General features: G+C 34.8%; 1 protein-coding gene across 2 annotated transcripts in view; it reads right to left on the bottom strand.

Moving 5' to 3' along the window:
- Positions 1 to 1990: 1990 nt before the first annotated feature.
- Positions 1991 to 21645, bottom strand: part of LOC125029636 (cyclin-F-like) — a 21996-nt gene continuing 2341 nt past the window's right edge. Inside the window, exons 1-12 of one of the 2 annotated variants that reach the window (XM_047619629.1) lie at positions 16574 to 16655; positions 11984 to 12175; positions 11728 to 11836; positions 10864 to 11045; positions 10071 to 10360; positions 9497 to 9686; positions 8787 to 8872; positions 8480 to 8616; positions 8188 to 8312; positions 5626 to 5750; positions 5340 to 5512; positions 1991 to 5232 (exon numbers count right to left, since the gene is read on the bottom strand). In XM_047619629.1, the coding sequence (XP_047475585.1) occupies positions 4520 to 5232; positions 5340 to 5512; positions 5626 to 5750; positions 8188 to 8312; positions 8480 to 8616; positions 8787 to 8872; positions 9497 to 9686; positions 10071 to 10360; positions 10864 to 11045; positions 11728 to 11836; positions 11984 to 12154 (2301 nt within the window). In that variant the 5' untranslated portion in view covers positions 12155 to 12175; positions 16574 to 16655 and the 3' untranslated portion in view covers positions 1991 to 4519. Of the gene's footprint in view, positions 5233 to 5339; positions 5513 to 5625; positions 5751 to 8187; positions 8313 to 8479; positions 8617 to 8786; positions 8873 to 9496; positions 9687 to 10070; positions 10361 to 10863; positions 11046 to 11727; positions 11837 to 11983; positions 12176 to 16573; positions 16656 to 21645 lie in introns of those variants that run through there. The other variant, XM_047619630.1, reaches the window with a different exon arrangement.

Below are 21645 nucleotides of genomic sequence, written 5' to 3'. Positions count from 1 at the left end.
GATACAGCTTATAACTTAACAAAAAAATAGTAAAGCACTATCTATCACTAACATCATTAAATGAAAAGTATGAAACACCTTCAATAGCTAAATTATTCTCATTAAATAATATGTCAATATTGACTCAAGTACCAAATCTAGAAGTAACTTAAAAGAGAGTATATGAATAAGATAAGTGTAAGTATTTCTGCTCTTACCAATATCTGACCTCATAAGTTTTATCATCCAATTTTCTTCTATTTTATGAATCACTTTGATAAATGGTAAAAGAATGTGGGAATAGAACTTAAATTTTGGAATGTGGTCTGAAGAAAAGGTCAAAGCCATTATGCAAAAAGAAATAGAAATAAATGCAATTTTAAAGTTACACAAATTCATGCTAATCTTTAACTATGAAAACTGATGATATTTGACAAAAGGCACTGTACCCTTACATTTTTATCATTGCTTCGGTTATATACAAAATAAGACTAACACCAAAACTGCTAATCGACTAATGTTTTTACAGCCATATGCTTACGCAAAATGTAGAGTTCATAAATAGATTCCAAGGCCATATTGGTATGCATAGACGCAATAATGATTCCACAATTATGTGATAACACAATTGTTAGGATAGTACCCAGGGTGAAATACTTTAAACAGCTATTTATCAAAATACACAAGTTTAACCCAACTTTACCAGGAAAATGTATTTACTGCAGTATTGTTTTGTGAAATGTCTTAGCACATAGATAGCTCTGCAAATACTTAGCCACAAAGGAATCACTTAGTAGACCTTGTGACTTCACCTGATTTCACCTTTCCCTAAGTCTGCGGGAAAAGGCTTTTTACTAATGCTATCAATATCTATTTTGTTAATTTTTATTATAGTCACTGTAATTATTATAGTGTTACATTACTAACAGCAATACAAGATACCCGAAAATATTTTTGAAAATCAAGGACAAGAGTAAACATATGAGACAATTGGCTCATTAGTTACTTAGTACTTGTGGAACTGTCTATGTGTAAAAAACAATTAATAAATTAAACTCACCATGGTATTTATGTATATGCCATCCCTGGTGGCTTCAAGTTAAGCAAACTAAAAAGACTATTCTTAATCATCAGACTTACCAGCATCAATGTGAAATGTACATTGTTGAGCATGAGACTAAGCACAGAAGAAGAAGTAGTAGTAGTGACATTCACCTAAGAATGTCACTAAGAAGAAGAAGTAGTGTTGTCCACCTAAGAAGAAAAAGAAGAAGAAGTAGTGATGTCCACCTAAGAAGAAGAAGAAAAAGAAGGAGCAGAAGTAGTGATTTCCACCTAAGAAGAAGAAGAAGAAGTAGAAGTAGAAGTAGTAGAAGTAGAAGTAGTAGTAGTAGAAGTAGAAGTAGAAGTAGAAGTAGAAGTAGAAGTAGAAGTAGTAGTAGTAGTAGTAGTAGTAGTAGTAGTAGTAGTAGTAGTAGTAGTAGTAGTAGTAGTAGAAGTAGAAGTAGAAGTAGAAGTAGAAGTAGAAGTAGTAGTAGTAGTAGTAGTAGTAGTAGTAGTATAGTAGTAGTATAGTAGTAGTAGTAGTAGTAGTAGTAGTAGTAGTAGTAGTAGTAGTAGTAGTAGTAGTAGTAGTAGTATAGTAGTATAGTAGTATAGTAGTATAGTAGTAGTAGTAGTAGTAGTAGTAGTAGTAGTAGTAGTAGTAGTAGTAGTAGTAGTAGTAGTAGTAGTAGTAGTAGTAGTAGTAGTAGTAGTAGTAGTAGTAGTAGTAGTAGTGACGTCCACCTGTTGAGTGTACTGAGAACACAAATGCTTAAGCACATTACCTCAAAATTTCTGGAATTTTGTTTGCCTAAAAAAGGTGAAACACTATGGACATGATTTTGTGAAAATACTTACTAATCAGCAGTTATTACAATAAAAAAAAGAAGTATATTGTGAGATCATAATAAAAAATAAATAAACTAACTCGTACAAACACTGCATTAGGGTGACTGACCGGAGAAAATGTTTTTCATTTCTTTATTCTTAATGTTTATCACAGTGGTTTTACACATAGAAATGTTCTAGTGTATAATTAACTTACAAACCTCATTATCAATGTCATTTAGCACATGGTAAATAATTCTAATGAAATATAAAATTGCCTCCGTAATGAGGTAGAAACTACAGTTCAGGTTGCTTGGCAATGCAGTTCTATATTACTACCAGTATCTTAGTAGTTCATGTAAGTGGCATAAAGTGTACTACATTGACAAATATCATACCAAAATAAGCAAGAGAAGATAAGCTCTTTTGTAAGTGTTAACTGAGATTGCTTTACAAACTAAAGTTCCCTAATCTTATACATACAAATCTAGCATTCTGATATGGTGCATGTAGTTTTATCTGATTTTCAAAATATATGTGTTGATGGCTACTATGTATATAACCAAATATTGCAATTTCTTCATCAGAAATATTTGTTTCACACTTCTATTTTACTTGAACACATCACCATTTTAAATTCATCTATATTTATATCTATACATATATATATATATTTATATACCTGTTGCTAACTCATTTAAGTACTTGTTTAAGTAGAAATTTTAAAATACTGTGAATAAAGGCAGAAAATATAGCAGTTTCTCAGTTTCTCACCTTTCTATAAATGCATATTGTTTATGCACTAATCCTTGGAACATAATCACATATACTCTGTATGAATCATTTCCCACCTCCACTCAAACCGACAATACACAAGCACTTAAAACTGCACAACATAATTTTCCTAATCACAATATATATCATCACCTACTTCCAAACTGTCATAATATCCTTGATTGCATTAAACTAATATCCTAATGCCACACACGTATTAGAAACATTTCCATTTAGATGCATATCACACGTGTTTCAGAAGTAACATGATGGTAAAAATGTGTTTTATATGAAGAACTGTAGTTTTTCATGGGTCCTCAAGAAAACTGAGGTCATTTACATAAAATAAAGACTGCTGGAATATCCAGCCTGGACAAAGATTTGAGTTCTATCTCTAATATGTTGAAGTGTAAATTACTAAATAGTTTTATTTATCCCACTATGAGTAATCACACTATTGGCAGAAGTATGGTGCAGATCAAAATCCTGGAAACTGATTTTCACAATAGAAAAAAAAAACAAAAAAAACAACAAGTTTAAAGGTATTTTTGTACACAACAACTGGCATGACCTGCTTAATACTTCATGAACTGACTACAGTAGGCTTACTGGGTTCCACTGCTGTAAATACCTGTACTGGTATAGACATGTTTATTTTAAAAATTATTACATCAAGCCATTTTTTTTACCTGGTATCAAAGGACTTCTGTTGGATATAAAAAAATACTGCAAATACTGTTTTTTTTTCTGTATGCAACAAGAAAATTAGGAAATAAAATGTAATTAGTGTACATCTGTCATGGCTAGTTGCTTACCTGTATTCAGAGCTAAAGCAAAACAAAGACAACTTCAAAGAATATTTATGACAAAATTCATAACCTTCAGGGTCAATAATATGCTTTGCAATGTCTTACTATGAGGTTCATTTTTTTTTTACTTCTCTGTAAAATTATAAAATGTGAAAGTTACTTCATGAGGTTGTAGGGAAAATTAAAATGCTCATAGGTCAGGGTTGTAGCTATATTGTGTTTTACCTGAGAAGAGCACTGCATATCCAGAAGCCTTTGGTACTGTATCACATAAAATCATGAGTTGCAGAAATGTGACTGCACAGAAAGGAATTGCACATTCTATATATGGAAAGAGTAATCCGTCTTCAAAAAATCTGCTAAAACTGCCCCTTAATCATTGGTAATGTTAAGATAAATGTTTTGCATATCTACTTCCTGCAAATAAAGTAAACAAGCAGCATATAATGAGGGAGGGGGGTACTGTGATTGCCATATCATTCAACATCCTTGACATTCAAAGGAGCCTTCCGAGTCATTCCCGAGAATTTCTGTAATGTCTTCTCAGTGCCTCGAAATCACTGTGTATCACTTAAAATCTGGACTTTAAATGATTAATTACACCATAATAATGTGCAAGTTAGCATAACACTAAATACTCTAAACTTGATACAATCAAAGGGACCATACAAAGTGACACACCCTCACACAACTTACAGTAACTCCACAGTTATGCTGGTCCTCAAAAAAATATCTAAATAACTGATATTTGACTGTGATCAAATGAACATTTTCCCCTCTTAATGAGGGAAGGTTTTTTTCAAAAGAATAAGTCAAAAACATATACGACCGTAATGCCCAAAATGGAATTAAAATAACTTGGAATTAAAAAATATCTGAAAGGATACACACATCCTCTTATACAATATCACTTACAATTACTTACAAAAAGTAGAAATAAACAAAAAATGTACACTATGCACAAAACAATCCTTACAATAAATTAATGAGTTAACTTGTATACACAGTCTGGAAGACGCATATTTCTGGAAAATATCCTCACCTGGTAACAAATTACTCCAACTCATTTAATGCCTGAAGTATATTTAGTCTAACTGTAAATTATCCACATCTAATATTAGGCATTTTTCTGGCCTCTCTGTTGTTGATGCATTTTCTAATTTTCTTTTCAGACTTACTCTAGTATAGTTGGTTTCACCGTCCTCACAAGTCTGAGAAAGCAAATCAGAACTTTCCTCACTACTGGTAGTCTCACTTAGTGTTTCAAGCATGTCTTCACTTGGCATCAGATTGACTTCTTGTATGCCTCCTGGATTCCTTAGATTGCAACTAGCCTGTTCCTGATTTAATGCACAAACACCTTCTGTGCCACCCTCAGACAACTGATAATGTCTCCTTGTTAAACTCTCTCCAGCTGCACCATTACGGCTCTCTACCCTCATGCACGACACATCTTTAGGGTTTGGTGGTTCGAAATCTGGCGATTCCTGAGCCATTTCACTATCACTAAAATCCATCCTGGAATCATCTGGCCTCTCATGAGCACTTGGTTTTATGTCACTAATTGCCTGGGCCCCACCTGCTCTAGCTTCAACAGTCCTGCTGTTTCTGTCACAGATACTACTGTTCATACTGTCACTTGAACTGGGTTCAGACTGCTTTTGTAGTTGCTTTTCTTGGTAATCCACGCGATTGATTTGCTCTTCACGTTCTAACTGCTGAGTTCTGTAAACAACACCACTACACCTTGCCCCTATTGCAAGACCATCAGTTTCCATGGCAGAAAAGCCTGCTTCATCTAGAAGAAAATGGAAAATAATCATGAATAGTAAAACACAAACAGAGAGTAAAACTGATCAATCAATTTCTTAACCTTATACTGGATCAAATTGAAGAAATAATTACCTCCAAGACTTGATGGCATAACCACCATATGAAGGTAGTCAGCCTCTGAAAGACCCAATGAAGCCAGAAGGTCTTCAAGAAGTGGCACTGGCTTCCGCCCAACTTGCATAGAGCTAAAGGCAGGCATGCTGTACCGGTCAATGATCCCTTGCCGTCGACATTTAAAATCAAAGCTGAAAAAAAAACATAATACTGCTACATATCTTGCAAATGTTTATACATTTCTACAAAAAAATATTATAAAGTAGTCAGTGACACATAAAAAACAAAAACATGATGATCATACCTTTTACTGTAGATAATCAATGCTGGTTGAAGCAACTGGTGTTGAGTGAAACCAGATACAGCAGGCAAGTTTGGCCATGGTAATCTAGACAATATATATCCTAGCATCACACATGAACTTGCAATCTAGCAAAATAAAATTTGATAAGTGAAAATATTTAATTATAAGTAGATGAAGTACAGATCACTGAGACATTTTCAAAGCATAAAATGGTTTCATTATAAAAGTGTCAATTAAGGGGAGAGGAAACACAGCTAAAATCAAAACTATTAGGAGCAAAGACTTGAAATGTTCAAGATGCTTCTACACTTATGTTCCCAACATTTTGTGTGAATAAGAAGGATGTTGTTGTAATGTCTTGACGTCATTTCATAGTGTGTTGCTTCATCTCATAGAGCAAACTTAATAATGAACAATGTTTTCTTATTTCTTGGCTGTAAATAGCCTTATGATATCTTTAGGGCCCGATGAAATAAGACTTGAAAATATCCCATATATTTCATTGCTTCTGGGTAATGTCATTAAAATGCCTAGTTTTCAGGGATTAAATATTAGAGATTAAGATTCAACATAAGTTCTTTCCCAAAATCCATGATTTTTGTACTCATAAAATCAACAAACTATTTCCACTACTAGTACTATATTTAAAGGATTACTCATCAAAAGACAATTTTATTTATATAATTTCACCACTAGGTGGTCGTCAGACAGGTATGTCATTGGAAAGAGGCAGTGGGTACCTCCTCTTTCCAAAACAGCAAGTCCCTGCCACTCTTGTAATATCTTTTTTTTTTTTTTTTTTTTTTAACTGTTTTCTATTATACCTTTTTGGTATTTATAAAATGTTTTATGATGTATCATCAGCATATTGAGAGCCATGCAAAATTCCTTAGGCAAGTTGTTTTGTAGTAGTCTTAGGCTTTTGTCAATTCTCTTTGTTATCCATTGTGACTGTAAAAACACAGGGCGCACACACACGCACCCACACCCACACCCACACCCACAATCACACATACACACACACACACACACACACACACACACACACACACACATACACACACACATACACACACACACACACACACACAGACACAAACACACACACACACACATACACACACACACACACAATAACACACACACACACACACACACACACACACACACACACACACACACACACACACACACACTCAATCCCACACACACACACACAATCACACACACGCACACACAATCACACACACATACACACAATCACACATACACACTCACACTCACACGCACACGCACAATCACACACACACACACACACACACACACACACACACACACACACACACACACACTCAATCACACACTCACACACACGCACACACATACACACAATCACACACACACACACACACACATACACATACACACATAATCACATACACACATAATCACACACACACACACACACACACACACACACACACACACACACACACACACACACACTCAATCACACACTCACACACACGCACACACATACACACAATCACACACACATACACACACACACAATCACACACACACACAATCACACACACACACACACACAATCACACACACATACACAATCACACACATACACACACATACACACACACACACAATAACACACACACACACACACACACACACTCAATCCCACACACACACAATCACACACACGCACACACAATCACACACACATACACACAATCACACATACACACGCACACGCACACGCACACGCACAATCACACACACACACACACACACTCACACACACGCACACACAATCACACACATACACACAATCACACACACATACACATACACACACACATACACACATACACACATAATCATATACACACATAATCACACACACACACACACACACACACACACACACACACACACACACACACTCAATCACACACACACACACACGCACACACATACACACAATCACACACATACACACACACACAATCACACACACATACACTATCACACACACATACACACACATACACACACACACACACACACACAATCACACATACACACACACAATCACAATCACACACACACACAATCACAATCACACATACACACACAATCACATCACACACACACACACACACACACACACACACACACACACACACACACACACACACAATCACACACACACACACAATCACACACACACACACAATCACACACACACACACACACACAATTTAAAAAAAAAAATGTCAATAAGATGGCAATACCCACATTGCTACCATATTTAGGGAAAAAAAACTAAATACATAAGAAACAAAGGCAACTCACTTGATGCAAAAAATTATGTAAAATAACCTATGTAAAATAAAATTCTGCAAGCACAGTAGATCTGAAATTGGAATGCCTCTTGTCCCTTTAAACCATGCTAGACATTTAAGTGTCAACAGTCCCCTTAAATGAAAAAAAATATCTATTGCTCATATATCAATAAACAACTACAAGGGATATAATTACTTGTGCAAGAGTGGTTCTTGGGGGAAAAGCACACGTGGTTGCTAAGTCACAGAGGAACCTCGTCCATTCTTGAGTAACTTCTGGTGCTCGCACACTTTCTAACAACACGGTGGCATAGTCTAGGACTGAAAGAGGGATAACAAATGAGTAAACACTTTTGAGGCAATGCACATTCATTGTGATTTCCTTCAATAACAACTCTAAATTTGGAAAATATAGAAAATAACCTATTAGAATATAATTTATCAAAGTATAGAGTAACCTCTAAGAACCAACTTAATCATATGCTTACTTGTTGGAAAAGCAAGATTTGCCTTCAGAGCTGCCATTATATGTCCAACAGTTCTTACAACATGATTGTAGGAGTAAGTATTGTCTGTCACCCATGATGCTTCCCTGATTGTGAGAATTGACGCTCCTGGTATGAACCTGGTTTGGAAGGGGAAAGAAATTAACAAATATCCACCCAAATACTAAAGAGCAAACTAATCAATTAATCAAACCAATTAAAGTATGAGGCTCCCTTGCCTACAGAGAGACAAGATTAAATTTAATTACCTGCCATTAAAAATTCTGTCCAACAGATTTTGATATCATACCTTGTTGCCAGAAGTACAGCAGTAATTCCTACAAGTTGTAGTTGGTGGCACTTGACTTGTTCTACATTCAGGTATGCTTCCACTATCTACACAAAGAAAGGATGAACATTATCAATATCTAGGATATCTACCTTACCCAAAGTTCATAGAATGGTGAGAATACATGCTAAGTCCACTTGAGCTTTAGGTTTATTGATTGTCTTTACACATACATGGTTCCACAAGTACCTTATTGCCAAGGAGTCAATCACTAGTCATATCTACTTTACCTGCATACCCTTTTCTTTTTGATTTTTGGAGATTCTTTATTATCTTTCATTGCCATTAGTACTGTTCATAACATTATAATAATCATAATGCAAACAATAATAACGTCAATATCAATAGCATTAGGTTTTTTTTTTTTTTTTTTGAAAACTCAAAGGAAGGGGTAATCAGCTGAGGATATGTAAGCTTACTGATTGGTTCCTTGGTGGCTGAGCATTTGTGGAGCCATGTGTGAAAACAGTCACAAATATGTGAGAAATAAAATAAAATTAATTAAAAAAAAATTTAACCTTAGATTAGCTTTCACATGAATGCTCCTTGATTAAAGCATTCTCATATCAACAACAGAAAACCAGAAATTTCAACCTGCAATTATTAAGAACGGAATGACCAAAACATATTAAAATCTAATGAATTCTAAGAGCACTATAAAAAGAAAATACCTGTGTTGCAGCATGAATCACTTTTGATGCATGTAGTTTCATATTGGTAACCTCGCACAACCAGTCTACGAGCACATGATGCATGTGTGGCGTGACATGTTGCTGGTAATTAAGAGCACACCACGTTCGGGATGGTGGGCTATTTTGAAAAAATTCTCTGATTTCTGGTAGGCACTGGTTGCTTGAAAGTCTAAGGATAAAGGAATAATTGTACCTTAGTTTCTTACACTAACGTTTCTTATGGTTCAATAATCAAAAGCATCACTGTTTACTTTATTATTGCAAAATTTTTCCAAGATCTAAATTTTTTTTTTTTTTTTCAGAATCTACTTTTTAAGAAAGGTCTGTGATTTTATATCAAAGGCAAAGTATGAAATCTGATTGTAATCCTATATCATATAAATACTGAAATAATTTTATGTTTTAATACATATACAATATCTTCAACTTAATATATTGCTGTCCATACAATAAATCAAATAAAAAAAATGAAAGATTTTTTTTTTTTAAATGTAGATAAAACATTAAAATCACCCTGTCAGTCTCCAGAAAATTGGCTGACAGCACAACATACCTTGATGATGCAAGGAACTGGGCAAGAGTTAGAGCTGTTGGATAGTAGCCCGTTAAGCACAACTCCCTCAGCTCTCGACTGGCCTGAAGTTCGGTTCCTGGGTCTAAAGAACCCTCCAGGTGTCTTCTTTCATACCTTGAGCGCCACTGCAGAAGCCTGGCATGCATATCATTACCCATGGCAGCAACTTTGATCCAGTTGATGGCAGTTGGGTCGTGAAGATTTTCATTTTCTCCCGTTACTTCTGCGATGCGACTCAAAACCCGGTTTGCCCAGGAAGCACCAGTCATCTGTGTGCATTAAGTGTTTCTAATAGAGTAGTGAAGGCATAATTATACATGAGAAACCAGACAAAAAATGACATAAGATTCCATACCACATGCATCAATTTTGAAAATGGCGGTCCAGAAATTAAGTAAATTGACATAGTTTAACAAATACAAATATTATGTCATCACAGTCTTAACTCTTGGAAATCATATGCATCTTTTGTGTGTCATACTTTTTCTTTATATTCTAAATAATTTTCAATAGTTTTGCATGCAGTATTCCTTTATAGAGCATATGTTCTTACAATTACTTGACAAGGCAATAAATATATTTTACAATATTCTTTATGAAAAAGTGCATTCATACTTGAAACTCATTGTAAACCTGGCAGCATCCTTTCACAACAATAATTTTTTTTTTTTTTTTTTATCTTCCTGACAAACAGAAGCATGTAGCATCTCTTGACCAGAGACTTGGTTTCATCATATTTCTATAACTACAGCTGTCCTTTTGCATAACATACCTGTGCAATGTGAGAAATTCTTGTATGTACATAACGCTTGCAGCAAAGTGGTTGTGCACCCCATGGAGGACGGTAAAGTAACCATAGCTGTGAACGAGGCCACAATGATCCTCCAGTTTCCAGGCGTTCAAACAGAGTAACAGCAAGTTCACCATTACCGACAGGTTTGGCATCCAAGACCACTGGAAAGAAAATAAGAAAATATTCAGAAACATTAAACTGGTAAAAACAACTGTACACATCAATATCTGCTCTGTAGCTTATCCCCCATAGCTTATGATGAATTAGCCACTTTTCAATATTCTATACATAAGACTGGTTTGTAACTTTCCTTTCCTTTCTTGTGTTTCCTTTTTTCTTCATTAGTTAGAAACAAAAGTTTCCATATTATACTACATGCTCTCCCCACCTATCATATTTGCAGATGATAAGCAACATAAATAGATATCATAATTCGAATGTAATTTTCTAGCTATACAAAGACTTTACATAACTTGGGTAGGTAACATTCACTCCAGTGTTTAATGCTGATACTGAAGATTTACCTTTTAGAGACAAATCTAGTCAATGCAGCCAGATGTTAATGAAAACCAGAATTCTCCCATATACTGCTGAGGGGCTTTTTCATAACATCAGAAATTTGAATTCTAATAGGAGAGCATACATGCAGGTAATATTCAAAGAGCTTTGTCTAAAATTCATCAGGCACTATGTGGACCTCATAAAAATTTGGGGGGAAGAAAATCTGTAAATGACTATTATGTAAAGAGGACTGAATACATTTCAATTTAATTTCTTTAAATTTATACACATTTTTTATCCTTCAAATACAGTTTCTACAGTTCTGAAATCTTAACTTCCTACCTCCTTCATTGTAGAGTAATGCAACTGCTAACTTAATGCTTGCCCCAATATTTCCACACTGAGCTGCTCTCTCAAACCAGTGCCACGTTTTCTCATTAGGCCACAATTCCTAAAAGTAAGGAGAAAATGAGCAAAGCACGGATTATATATCAATTGCTTAAAAATTTATTAATGTTAGTGAGAATGCATGATATATGCTGATGCTTATATCATAAACAGGAAATGTAAAAAAAGAGAAATAATTATCTGATCTTACCTGTGTATGTACATGAGACCAAAGTAGAGGAGATTCATCAATAAGGGTACGTAGGTATTTGCACGTCGCTGAGAGTGTTGTCAAATCCCGAAGGGAAACATGGCGTAGCACTCGATAAACAAGTTCTAGGGGCACACCCTCCACTCCCACTTCACTCCAACCTGCACCCATCCTCTCTGTTGCTTATTCATTCTATAAATAATATAAAATCAATTACATTTCATATTAGAAAAGTGTCTACTCCTATGAGACTAGTGATTAGGAATGGTAACATACAGAATCACTAATTTTACACTTCATATAAGATCTTGCATTTCAATTAGGCTACTGTAAATGGTGAAGTTGTAATTTTAGTAATAACTACTGCAAAATATTGTCTTGTTCATAGAATCACCACTTACTGTATTGCACAGTTACTCTGAGATCTGATCTAAGAATTTCCATGCTATCAATCCTTGGTTTCCATTCAAATACAGTAATATCATAATTTTACCAAGATATCTATGGTTTAATTTTTGATGTCAGTACTGCACTGAGAAATGTACAAATATTCATATCCCATTTACAGATAAAATACAATTATAACATATATATATATACTTGTATATAAAATACAAGTATAACATATTTTATATATGTTATACAAGTATAACATATTCTATATATGTTATACAAGTATAACATATATAAAATACAAGCATAACATATTAGGTGCCTCAAGTTGTTCACAAAGTAATGAATGAGACGGGAGCAAGAGGGGGGAACTGCCGTTGTGCACTAATAACCTGCATTAATGGCCATTAGTCAATTTTTATTATTGCAGTTAATGGGTTAATTAAGTTAAAAAAAGGTATGACACTGTAAATGCATAATTTTTGTAATTAAAATGTATCTCTTTATGGCTGAGCCTCTTAAAGGACAATTGTGAGATATTATAACAATATATAATAATAAAAAAATATTTGCATATATGTGAATTACTAATACCCAAATATTCTCTGTACTAATGAAGTCCTAGATACTAATGTGAAAATGTATATATATATATATATATACATGTACCACTTTATATTCATGTAACATTCTTGCTATCTATTATGTATGAACAATTCCAAAGAAGTTTTCATTGTCTGGAAATATTCAATGTGGAGAATAAATACTAAATTCTGCAGATTTTTGTTGAACTGAATAGGTCTATTTTGATACTAGGCCTTTTCACTGATATATGACACGGAGGTAACATTTCAAGGCACTATACCATGAAAACCTAGCTGATTTCTCTTTTGAAAACTTTATCAACTTGGATCAATGGGATAAGGTGCCTGAGTATTGCTCAAGATTTCAGGAGTTTAATGCTCTCTGGTAGCACTGGTAACAAAAAAAACCCACCCATTCCTCTTACACTATGCACCAATGTTTTTCATTTTATTATTACTGGCAAGTAAAATGCTCAGTTGATGTCTAAAACTATTCCCCAGGGAATTTCAGGAGTGACATTTGATATTCATCATATCTTAAAGAGTTCATATCATCTAAAGCTGCAATTATAGTGTTTCTGATATTATCAAAAGTGGTAATAATAATTTTCCATATGTAATTTAGGAATTATTGGAAATTGCATCAAATGATATTGTGGCCTTCGCTTCCTGTATTCTAAGAAAGACAAATACACATCCACATATATTCTGACAAGAAAGAGCTTGAAATCCTTTCAAGCATTCTCTATCATGCCAGAACATAAATAATGGATGCTTTAAAGATGATTAATGACAGAAATCCATCTAGGATATAGATATTTATGTGTCTACCCCCTCTATGTGTTTGAGGGTACTGTTAATATATGCAACCAACACGGCATTAGCATCACTTGCTTTATATATCTATCAAAACTTAAGCAAACATAATCATGTACATAATTACAGTTGTAAATTTATTGTATATTACCTCTATGCTGTCATGTATTTTTAATGAGTGCAAGATACATTAATGTTATGTAATGATGTAAAGCATTACCTCCTGAAAAAGTCTATGACATATTTGCTGAAGTTACTAAAATTGGTAAAACAGAAAATGTGACATCAAGAGATGTGAAATGCAGAATCCAATAAGGATGATAATCCAATAAAATAGATTACCACAGCTAATTAGATAATGCAAATGTAATATTTCAGTAAAAATAATAATGGCATAAAAGTCAAAGAGAAGAACCAACTGTTATGAGGGAAAAGTGGTGTCGTGTTAGAAACATTGTCAAAGAAAGGAACATCTGTGGTTAAGGGTGGATTGACTGCTCATTAACCCGATGCTGATGGGCCACGCCTATTGGCATGTTAAGAAACCGCTCGGTCTGTGGGGTACGGCTGTACGCACAGCGACACGCCGGAACACTTGGAGTGGGACGTTCGGCCTGATGTAGCAGACTCCCGTGCCCAGTATCTGCCTGTTGCCACAAATCTCCAGAGTTTAAAATTCTCAGGAATTTTTTCCACCCATCAGGGTTAATTTGGTAACACTTAGAGCAAGGTAACATTATGAAAGCAGAGGTCATTATCAGGAAACTCTATTTGTCTTCCCTCACAGATGCTGTCATCTTCTCTTTTTTCCTTAGGCACTATCTCTCTAAGCATAGAAGTGGTCCCCTCATGATGTGTTTATAAATTTCAACCTATTGTTAGTGTGTACTTTTCTTTTCTGTTATGCCACAAATGGGAAACCATAGATTGCTTATGGTACTTAAATCATATATCAAAATATTACTTTTACTGATTGTAAGCTATTTAATAGCTGTTTTTAAACAACCTTTACTTCTGTGCTTTTATATTTATGGAGGATTCTTTCTAGTATTCAAATTATTTTTTAAAGAATACATTATTCTCATCTATGTACCTGTATCACCAAGAAGTTCATGAAAATTTTGGATGTAATGCTCCTAACAGGGTAGTGATATTGCTTAAAATATTTTGTTACACATTTCAAAAATCAAGTTCAGACCGAGTTTTAGGACCACGGTGTAATTTGGATGATTCTCAACAAAGAAATCAGAATGAAGAATAAATCAAAAGATGGTGTCAGAATAAGTGAAATGAAAAATATTCATAATAAGTTACATCTACATGTGCTTATTACATAGAAAGATGTATATATTGCCTTGCATTATTATAGTTCCTCTTCAGAATATTCAAAACTACAAACGTGACCCTAAAGATATCACATAATCATTTTTAGTTTTAGCTGTTGTTGCTGTTGTTGTTCCTGGTGGTGAAAATTGATTGAAGTGATAAACTATGACAGTAAAATCCTGTCTCTTTCTTAGTTGGCTGTTTTGTGAAATTTCCTTTTTGGGTAATCAGAATGATAAAAATTATTTACCCTTGACAAGGAAAAGAAAGTAATAGATACCATTAAAAGGGTGGTTAAAGTGGAAATTCCTTGACCATTACCAGTACAAATACAAAAGAAATTGTACTGCTTGATTATTAGATACAGGAAATCTGATAATAAAAGTATTTATCATGAATATAAGATTAATTATTTTTTTCTATCCTATTTTCCAAAATTATTTCAGAGTACATCACATCTCTATACATTACAACATTACTTTTATAGTTGAAAAAAATAATATTGCCTAGTGTTTAGTATGAGACATGTTTGCACCACACTTCCCTCCAAATTTGTTCATTTTTAACTTGTTGCTTTTAGCTTCTATTCAATTGCCAGGCTTTTTCCAGAATACTGCACTAAATCATAACAATGCAGTTACAAAGTACAACCCAGTGAAAGTTTCTATTATAACCTGTGCTTTAAAACAAACGTGACAATTCTTAACATCACAAGTGATATACCAAGTTCAAATGACCTTTGTCAAGCAACAATACAGTCAACAAGTATATCCTATCATAAGATGTGATTTATGGTAACCAACCACTTGTTACAATAGAATATACCTTTTGGTTGTATTCTGGAGCGGAATTTGTTGAACTCTGCTTGAAAGAGCTTAGTTCTCGGAAAAAAAAAAGAAAAAAAGAACTCAATTTGGTCCAACGTTTCACAACCAAACACTGAGAAAAAAAATTATGCTGTTGTGAAACTTTAGTTAACCTAAAATCTATAGTATTGGTTATAAATGTTCAGTATAACCAAGTTATACTGTACATTTTAGTCTACACTAACATCTATCACTTACCCTTTGTGTTGGGTATTAACAGACGATTCATATTTAGAATGACTAAATCAAGGGAATACAATTAACTAAAACTACAACAGAAAACAGATGCAGGAGTTAATCAACGTAATTAACAAAACCAAAAAACAAACTTATGGAAAAAAGACAAGCAAATGTATCTACCTTTAGGATTATAGGACTATTTTATATTATTAACCATGTATAGGACAAAGAAACAACGTTTACAGCGTGAAATAACACACAATACAACTATTGTTTCCGAGGGTGTTGTCACGACCTCATCGCGATTACCACAGGATCTAGGCTTTCCTCTTGTTACTGTCTTTAAGGGCTCAATTCTAAATTTATTCTTCCTATTGGGGTTTGTTTTCGCATATTTTCGAAGGCTCTTAGTAACTTGCACTTACCAAAAAGGTTAAATACATGTTAAATACACATATTGGTTCTCCTCTCTTGCCTCTCGTCTCGTCACAACAACAATAGCTCCGAAAGAGTCTCCCTTGTCTTCGTGGCGCTGATATTTATGTTTATTAGTACATTTCAACTTCCTGTTACAGATAATCCACATTTAACTAAAAACAAGGTATGGTGAAAAAAAATCTGGCTGTAACTGCAGTGTGTAAAAATGGATTATGGATGGTCTAAATGCAACAAAAGATAGTTCATAGGTATCGGACAAGTGATTTCCTCAAACGCGATGCTTGTCCTAAATATTTATATTCGCGGGAATAAATATATCAAAAGACGTTCGCTGTATGTGTGCTGTAATATCCTAAGAAGTATAAAACTAACCACTATAATTATTATTTTTTTAATATAAAAAACTTGCCAGACTTAATTTGCACAAATAGCAAACCGAAAGGTCAAATAGGTTGGATGGGATAAAAAAGGTCTCTGGAGGACTGTTATATATCTATCTCGTGTTTGTCTATGTGAATATATGAAGAACAATGAAATTTTCTTTTAATGAGAACGAAATCACCATATTTTCATAAAAGGTTATAAATATTACAATAAGGGTCTATGTAGAATAATACCGTTAACTAATTAGAATGTGAACGGGAGTGAACAGGTTTAAAATGTATACAACAACGAAGGGAAGTAGAAAACACGAATATTGCCATATTTGTGTGTTTTCTTGTTTTTCCCTTCAGTGTTATATTATGATATGTTCAGCATGGACCTTGTACATACCGATAAGTTATACACACTAAAGTTTTATTCTTTAATAGTTCCCAGCAATTGTGTATATACTATATATACTATAAGTAAACACACACACACACACACACACACACACACACACACACACACACACACACACACACACTCACACACACACACACACACACACACACACACACACACACAGATATACATGCATACATATATCTATATATATATACATATATATATATATATATGTATGTATGTATGTATGTATATATGTATGTCTGTCTATCTATCTATATATGTATATATATATGTATATGTGTGTGTGAATGTATTTATATACATACATGCATCATATATATATATATATATATACACACATGCATATATATATATATATATATATATACATATATATACATATATACATACATATAAATACACACACACACACACACACACACACACATATATGTGTGATTGTGTATGTATGTATGTATGTATGTATGTACGTATGATGTATGTATGTATATCATCATTCAACAGCGGGTCTCCTTTTAAAGTCTGTCCATTGGCATCTCCATCTGGCGTTTCAGGAGGATTAACACGCCGCAAGGGTATTAGAGGTTGTCCCAAGGTAATGTTGAGTGTTTAATTTCCTCCGGCAGAAACTCCGGGTAAGAGGAAGAAACTGATGTCTACGCCTTCCTCTCTCTTCTGTTGTGGTCAAAGAAGCATTAGATGAAGTCATCTTTTTTGTGGGTTTTCTTTACGCGGAAAATAACGCCATGCCTTCTGGGGTCACGGTTTCGAGGAATAGATGTTGGTCGGTTATCTAGGCTCCGCGGCGATTTATGCTGTGGAGTGCACCGTGCTTAGTCTTCAGCAGATTTCCTGCAGGTCCGTCCCCATTGATATTATGGCGAGGATGTTGTTCACATAGACAAGTCATACTACGTTATAGTAAGCCCATAGCAAGTCTGAATTTTCTCAGGCTCTTGTCTTCGGAATTCGAACGGGCCAAGTTCCACACAGAGGAGCGATGTAGTCATCCCTCGGTAGTGGAGTCGTGTCCTCAGCTATGCCTATTATGGTCCACCTCGCAGCTTCGATGGTTCCGTCGAATCGGCACGTAAGGAACAGCGATTTGTCATCTTGGATGACAATTTTTTTTTCGCCTCATTCCAGTGCTACGAAGTTTGGCCATTAGATAGGTGGCAATTGATAGATGACAACCGGTAATGGAGTTAACATCGGTCGAAAGAGGTTCTGCTAATCTCTTAGCTAATCAGTGTGGGGCGCTCCCGGTCCCGTTAAGGTTTCATTCCTTATACGTCTTGATATTTCTCAAATCGTGGCATATCATCCGTTTACTCGAGGAGACGCCACATACACCGACGATCTATGGAAATAGGAAGATGTATAAAGGAAACAAATGAAACTCATAAATGGCATAGGCCTATAGTTCGTACAGTCGTCCACAGTATTACCTGTTAGATAAGAAGGGCACTTGATCCCATCCCCACCTTTTGCTGTGTCTTAGGTCTAGGTAAGACTGGTTGGAAAATATGCTCGAGGAAATAACCATAGCGAACACATTTAAAAGTATGCACAATTTGATCTCGTTCTCAACAATTTCTTGGTTCTTTGGAGGGCAAGGTTATGTCTTTGAATATAAAGATGAGATATAATTTTTAGACGGTGCTGATCTAACCCGTTATTTCTAGTCTATGCTGATTACATGTGCCATTCAAGACGTCGAAACAGTTCGGTTTGGGATTAAACGCCTGTAGTGGAGCTCTGCTGAAGCAGAGGTTCCAAGTGAACTTTTAACGGTGGTAGCGTGGTTCGATATAAAGTCTATATCTGATTCACTAGCCATAAGTCACAAACACAACACAAATGCACGAATGCAATAAACTATGCTATTTTATCATGTGGCCGGTCATGACCTCTGTTGCTGTGACCCTGTCTCACTGACTCTCCTGCATTCTGACTCCACTCACTCTGGATCTCACTGACTCTCTGAGGGTGAGTACTAGGTTTTTATCCTTATTTGGGAGTGTTAGCTAACTCCCCTAGTTACCATAGTAACGCCTGCAGGTCTGACATGTGCTGGCCTGCTGAGGTCAATTGTCAATGAAGTCTATTAAACATCTGTTACTAACCCTAAACAAGAGCTCAAAGCAAAGATCAACCAGGTGGCTTCCAGTGTCTTCACGAGACACATACACGTCCCAAAGACATCAGACACGTCGGACTGGCACCTTCACAGTGGAGTTCTCAATGGCTGTGGGATCATCACCTGACTCACCAAAGCCTTCAACTTGGAGCTTTTTGAGGGGCTAGCCAGGGATCTATTGCGAGGAGATCTCTTAGTTGTCTTGGCCTTTAGGTTTACCTTATCGACGCATTAGGTTTAGGAGAACCTCAAGTCTCCTTAGCGCTTAGGGATGTTTCGCCCGGGAAGCACGGAGGCGAATGAAACCCCGGAGGGAGGACCAGGGCGATGCAATCCTACATACCAGATGAACAGCCATGGAAAATTTGGGCCATCCCTTCCCATTAAACCTTCCAGCAGATAGGCTATATGGGAGAGAGAGAGCGGGCGAGCGAGCGAGAGAGAGAGAGAGAGAGAGAGAGAGAGAGAGAGAGAGAGAGAGAGAGAGAGAGAGAGAGAGAGAGAGAGAGAGAGAGATTCTCATGGTTATCTCTTCTCGCAAATCTTCCGCTCGCAGCAATATAAGGTCATTCCTATTAACCCCTGAAAATTTCTCCCTTAAAGAATCATAAAAACACCATGATGAATATACAACAAATACAATATTTAGAAACGACTGGAAAGAAAATCTACCTCAGATTTTTTTTTTTTTTTTTTTTTTTTTGCGAACTAGGCAGGAATAAATTTTGACTCCAATTGCCCTGACTTCCGTCAACAGTCTTGGTAGAACTCATTTGCTAGAATTAGAGAAAGAGGTGAAGTTGTTGGCAATATGCATGTCATCCCTGTTAAAGCCTCTCTGAAAAATAAAAAGAAGCAAGAAAAAATTTGCTTGCCTTCGCAAGAGATACATTTGCCAAATACTAAGCTTTGGAAGCCGAGCTACGCGACTTGGCACTATACCATTGCCAGATCTATTTTATCTAATCTTTTCTGATAGAAAATGTGAACGTTGATTGAGTCTCGCAATTTTGAGTTATCAGGATCTTTTACAAATTATATAATTCATATAATTCATGTCCGTGAGGATATACGCTGGTGAAGGTGAAAACATTTCTATTTTCTTCAATGGTTGCACTGAAACATTCCTTGCGCACATTACTTGAAAAAAAAAAAACAAAAAAAAAACACTGGATATAAGCGAACCCAAATTTCCATGTATCAACACGGCATAGATACAGATACGCATGAATTACTTTATAGGCCTATTGTTTTTTCGGTTTTTGAATGGAACTGAATAATGTTATGCTTATTGTCCTTCTACAGCAGTCCCATGAAAGAAAATAGTAAAAAAAAAAAAAATGTTAACAAAAAATGTGGAGGATTAGACGAAGAGAACAGGCGTAATAACAATGGCGGTAAAGGAAACAACTGTCGCAGTAATTATGAGTAAATAACAAATATATAATGTGCATACCAATACTTCTATTAACACTACGTCATCTTCCTACTACCGTATTGCTTCTCCTAATAATTATAATATCTCGTAGATCATAGAGAAAATAAAAGTAATGATTATGTTAGAATTTTGACATAAAACGACAAAACAAATAATGATAAAAACATGTATTGTGGATGATAACATATGACGCAATAGTAGTGATATTTATGATAGAAACAACAGTAAAACGCACAAAAACAACACGTAAAAAATGACGATGATAGTAAAAACAATGATAATAACAAAAGACATGGCAATAGTTAAGATAATAATAACATCAGTGATAATGACAAAACTAATGATGTTACAATAAAAATAATAGTGATGATAGTAACTATAACATTAATGGGTTTAATAAAAATGATAATGCAAGTGATAAAAGTAATAATAACAATAAGAACGTTAACAACACCAACGATAATTGCCAATGATAGTAATAATGAAAATAATGATAATAATAATAACGACAATAGCGATGATAACAACCATGATAATATTAATTTTAATGATAATAATTATAATACTGATGATAAATTATATATAATTACGACAATACGAATATTAGAACATCAGTATATTAATAACAACAACATTAACAACAACAACAACAATAGTAATAATAATAATAATGATAATAATGATGA

This window comes from Penaeus chinensis, chromosome 10, assembly GCF_019202785.1.
Source record: "Penaeus chinensis breed Huanghai No. 1 chromosome 10, ASM1920278v2, whole genome shotgun sequence".
NCBI classification, from domain to species: Eukaryota; Metazoa; Arthropoda; class Malacostraca; order Decapoda; family Penaeidae; genus Penaeus; species Penaeus chinensis.
The sequence above is the reverse complement of the archived record's forward strand: the minus strand, read 5'-3'. Positions and strand labels throughout refer to the sequence as shown.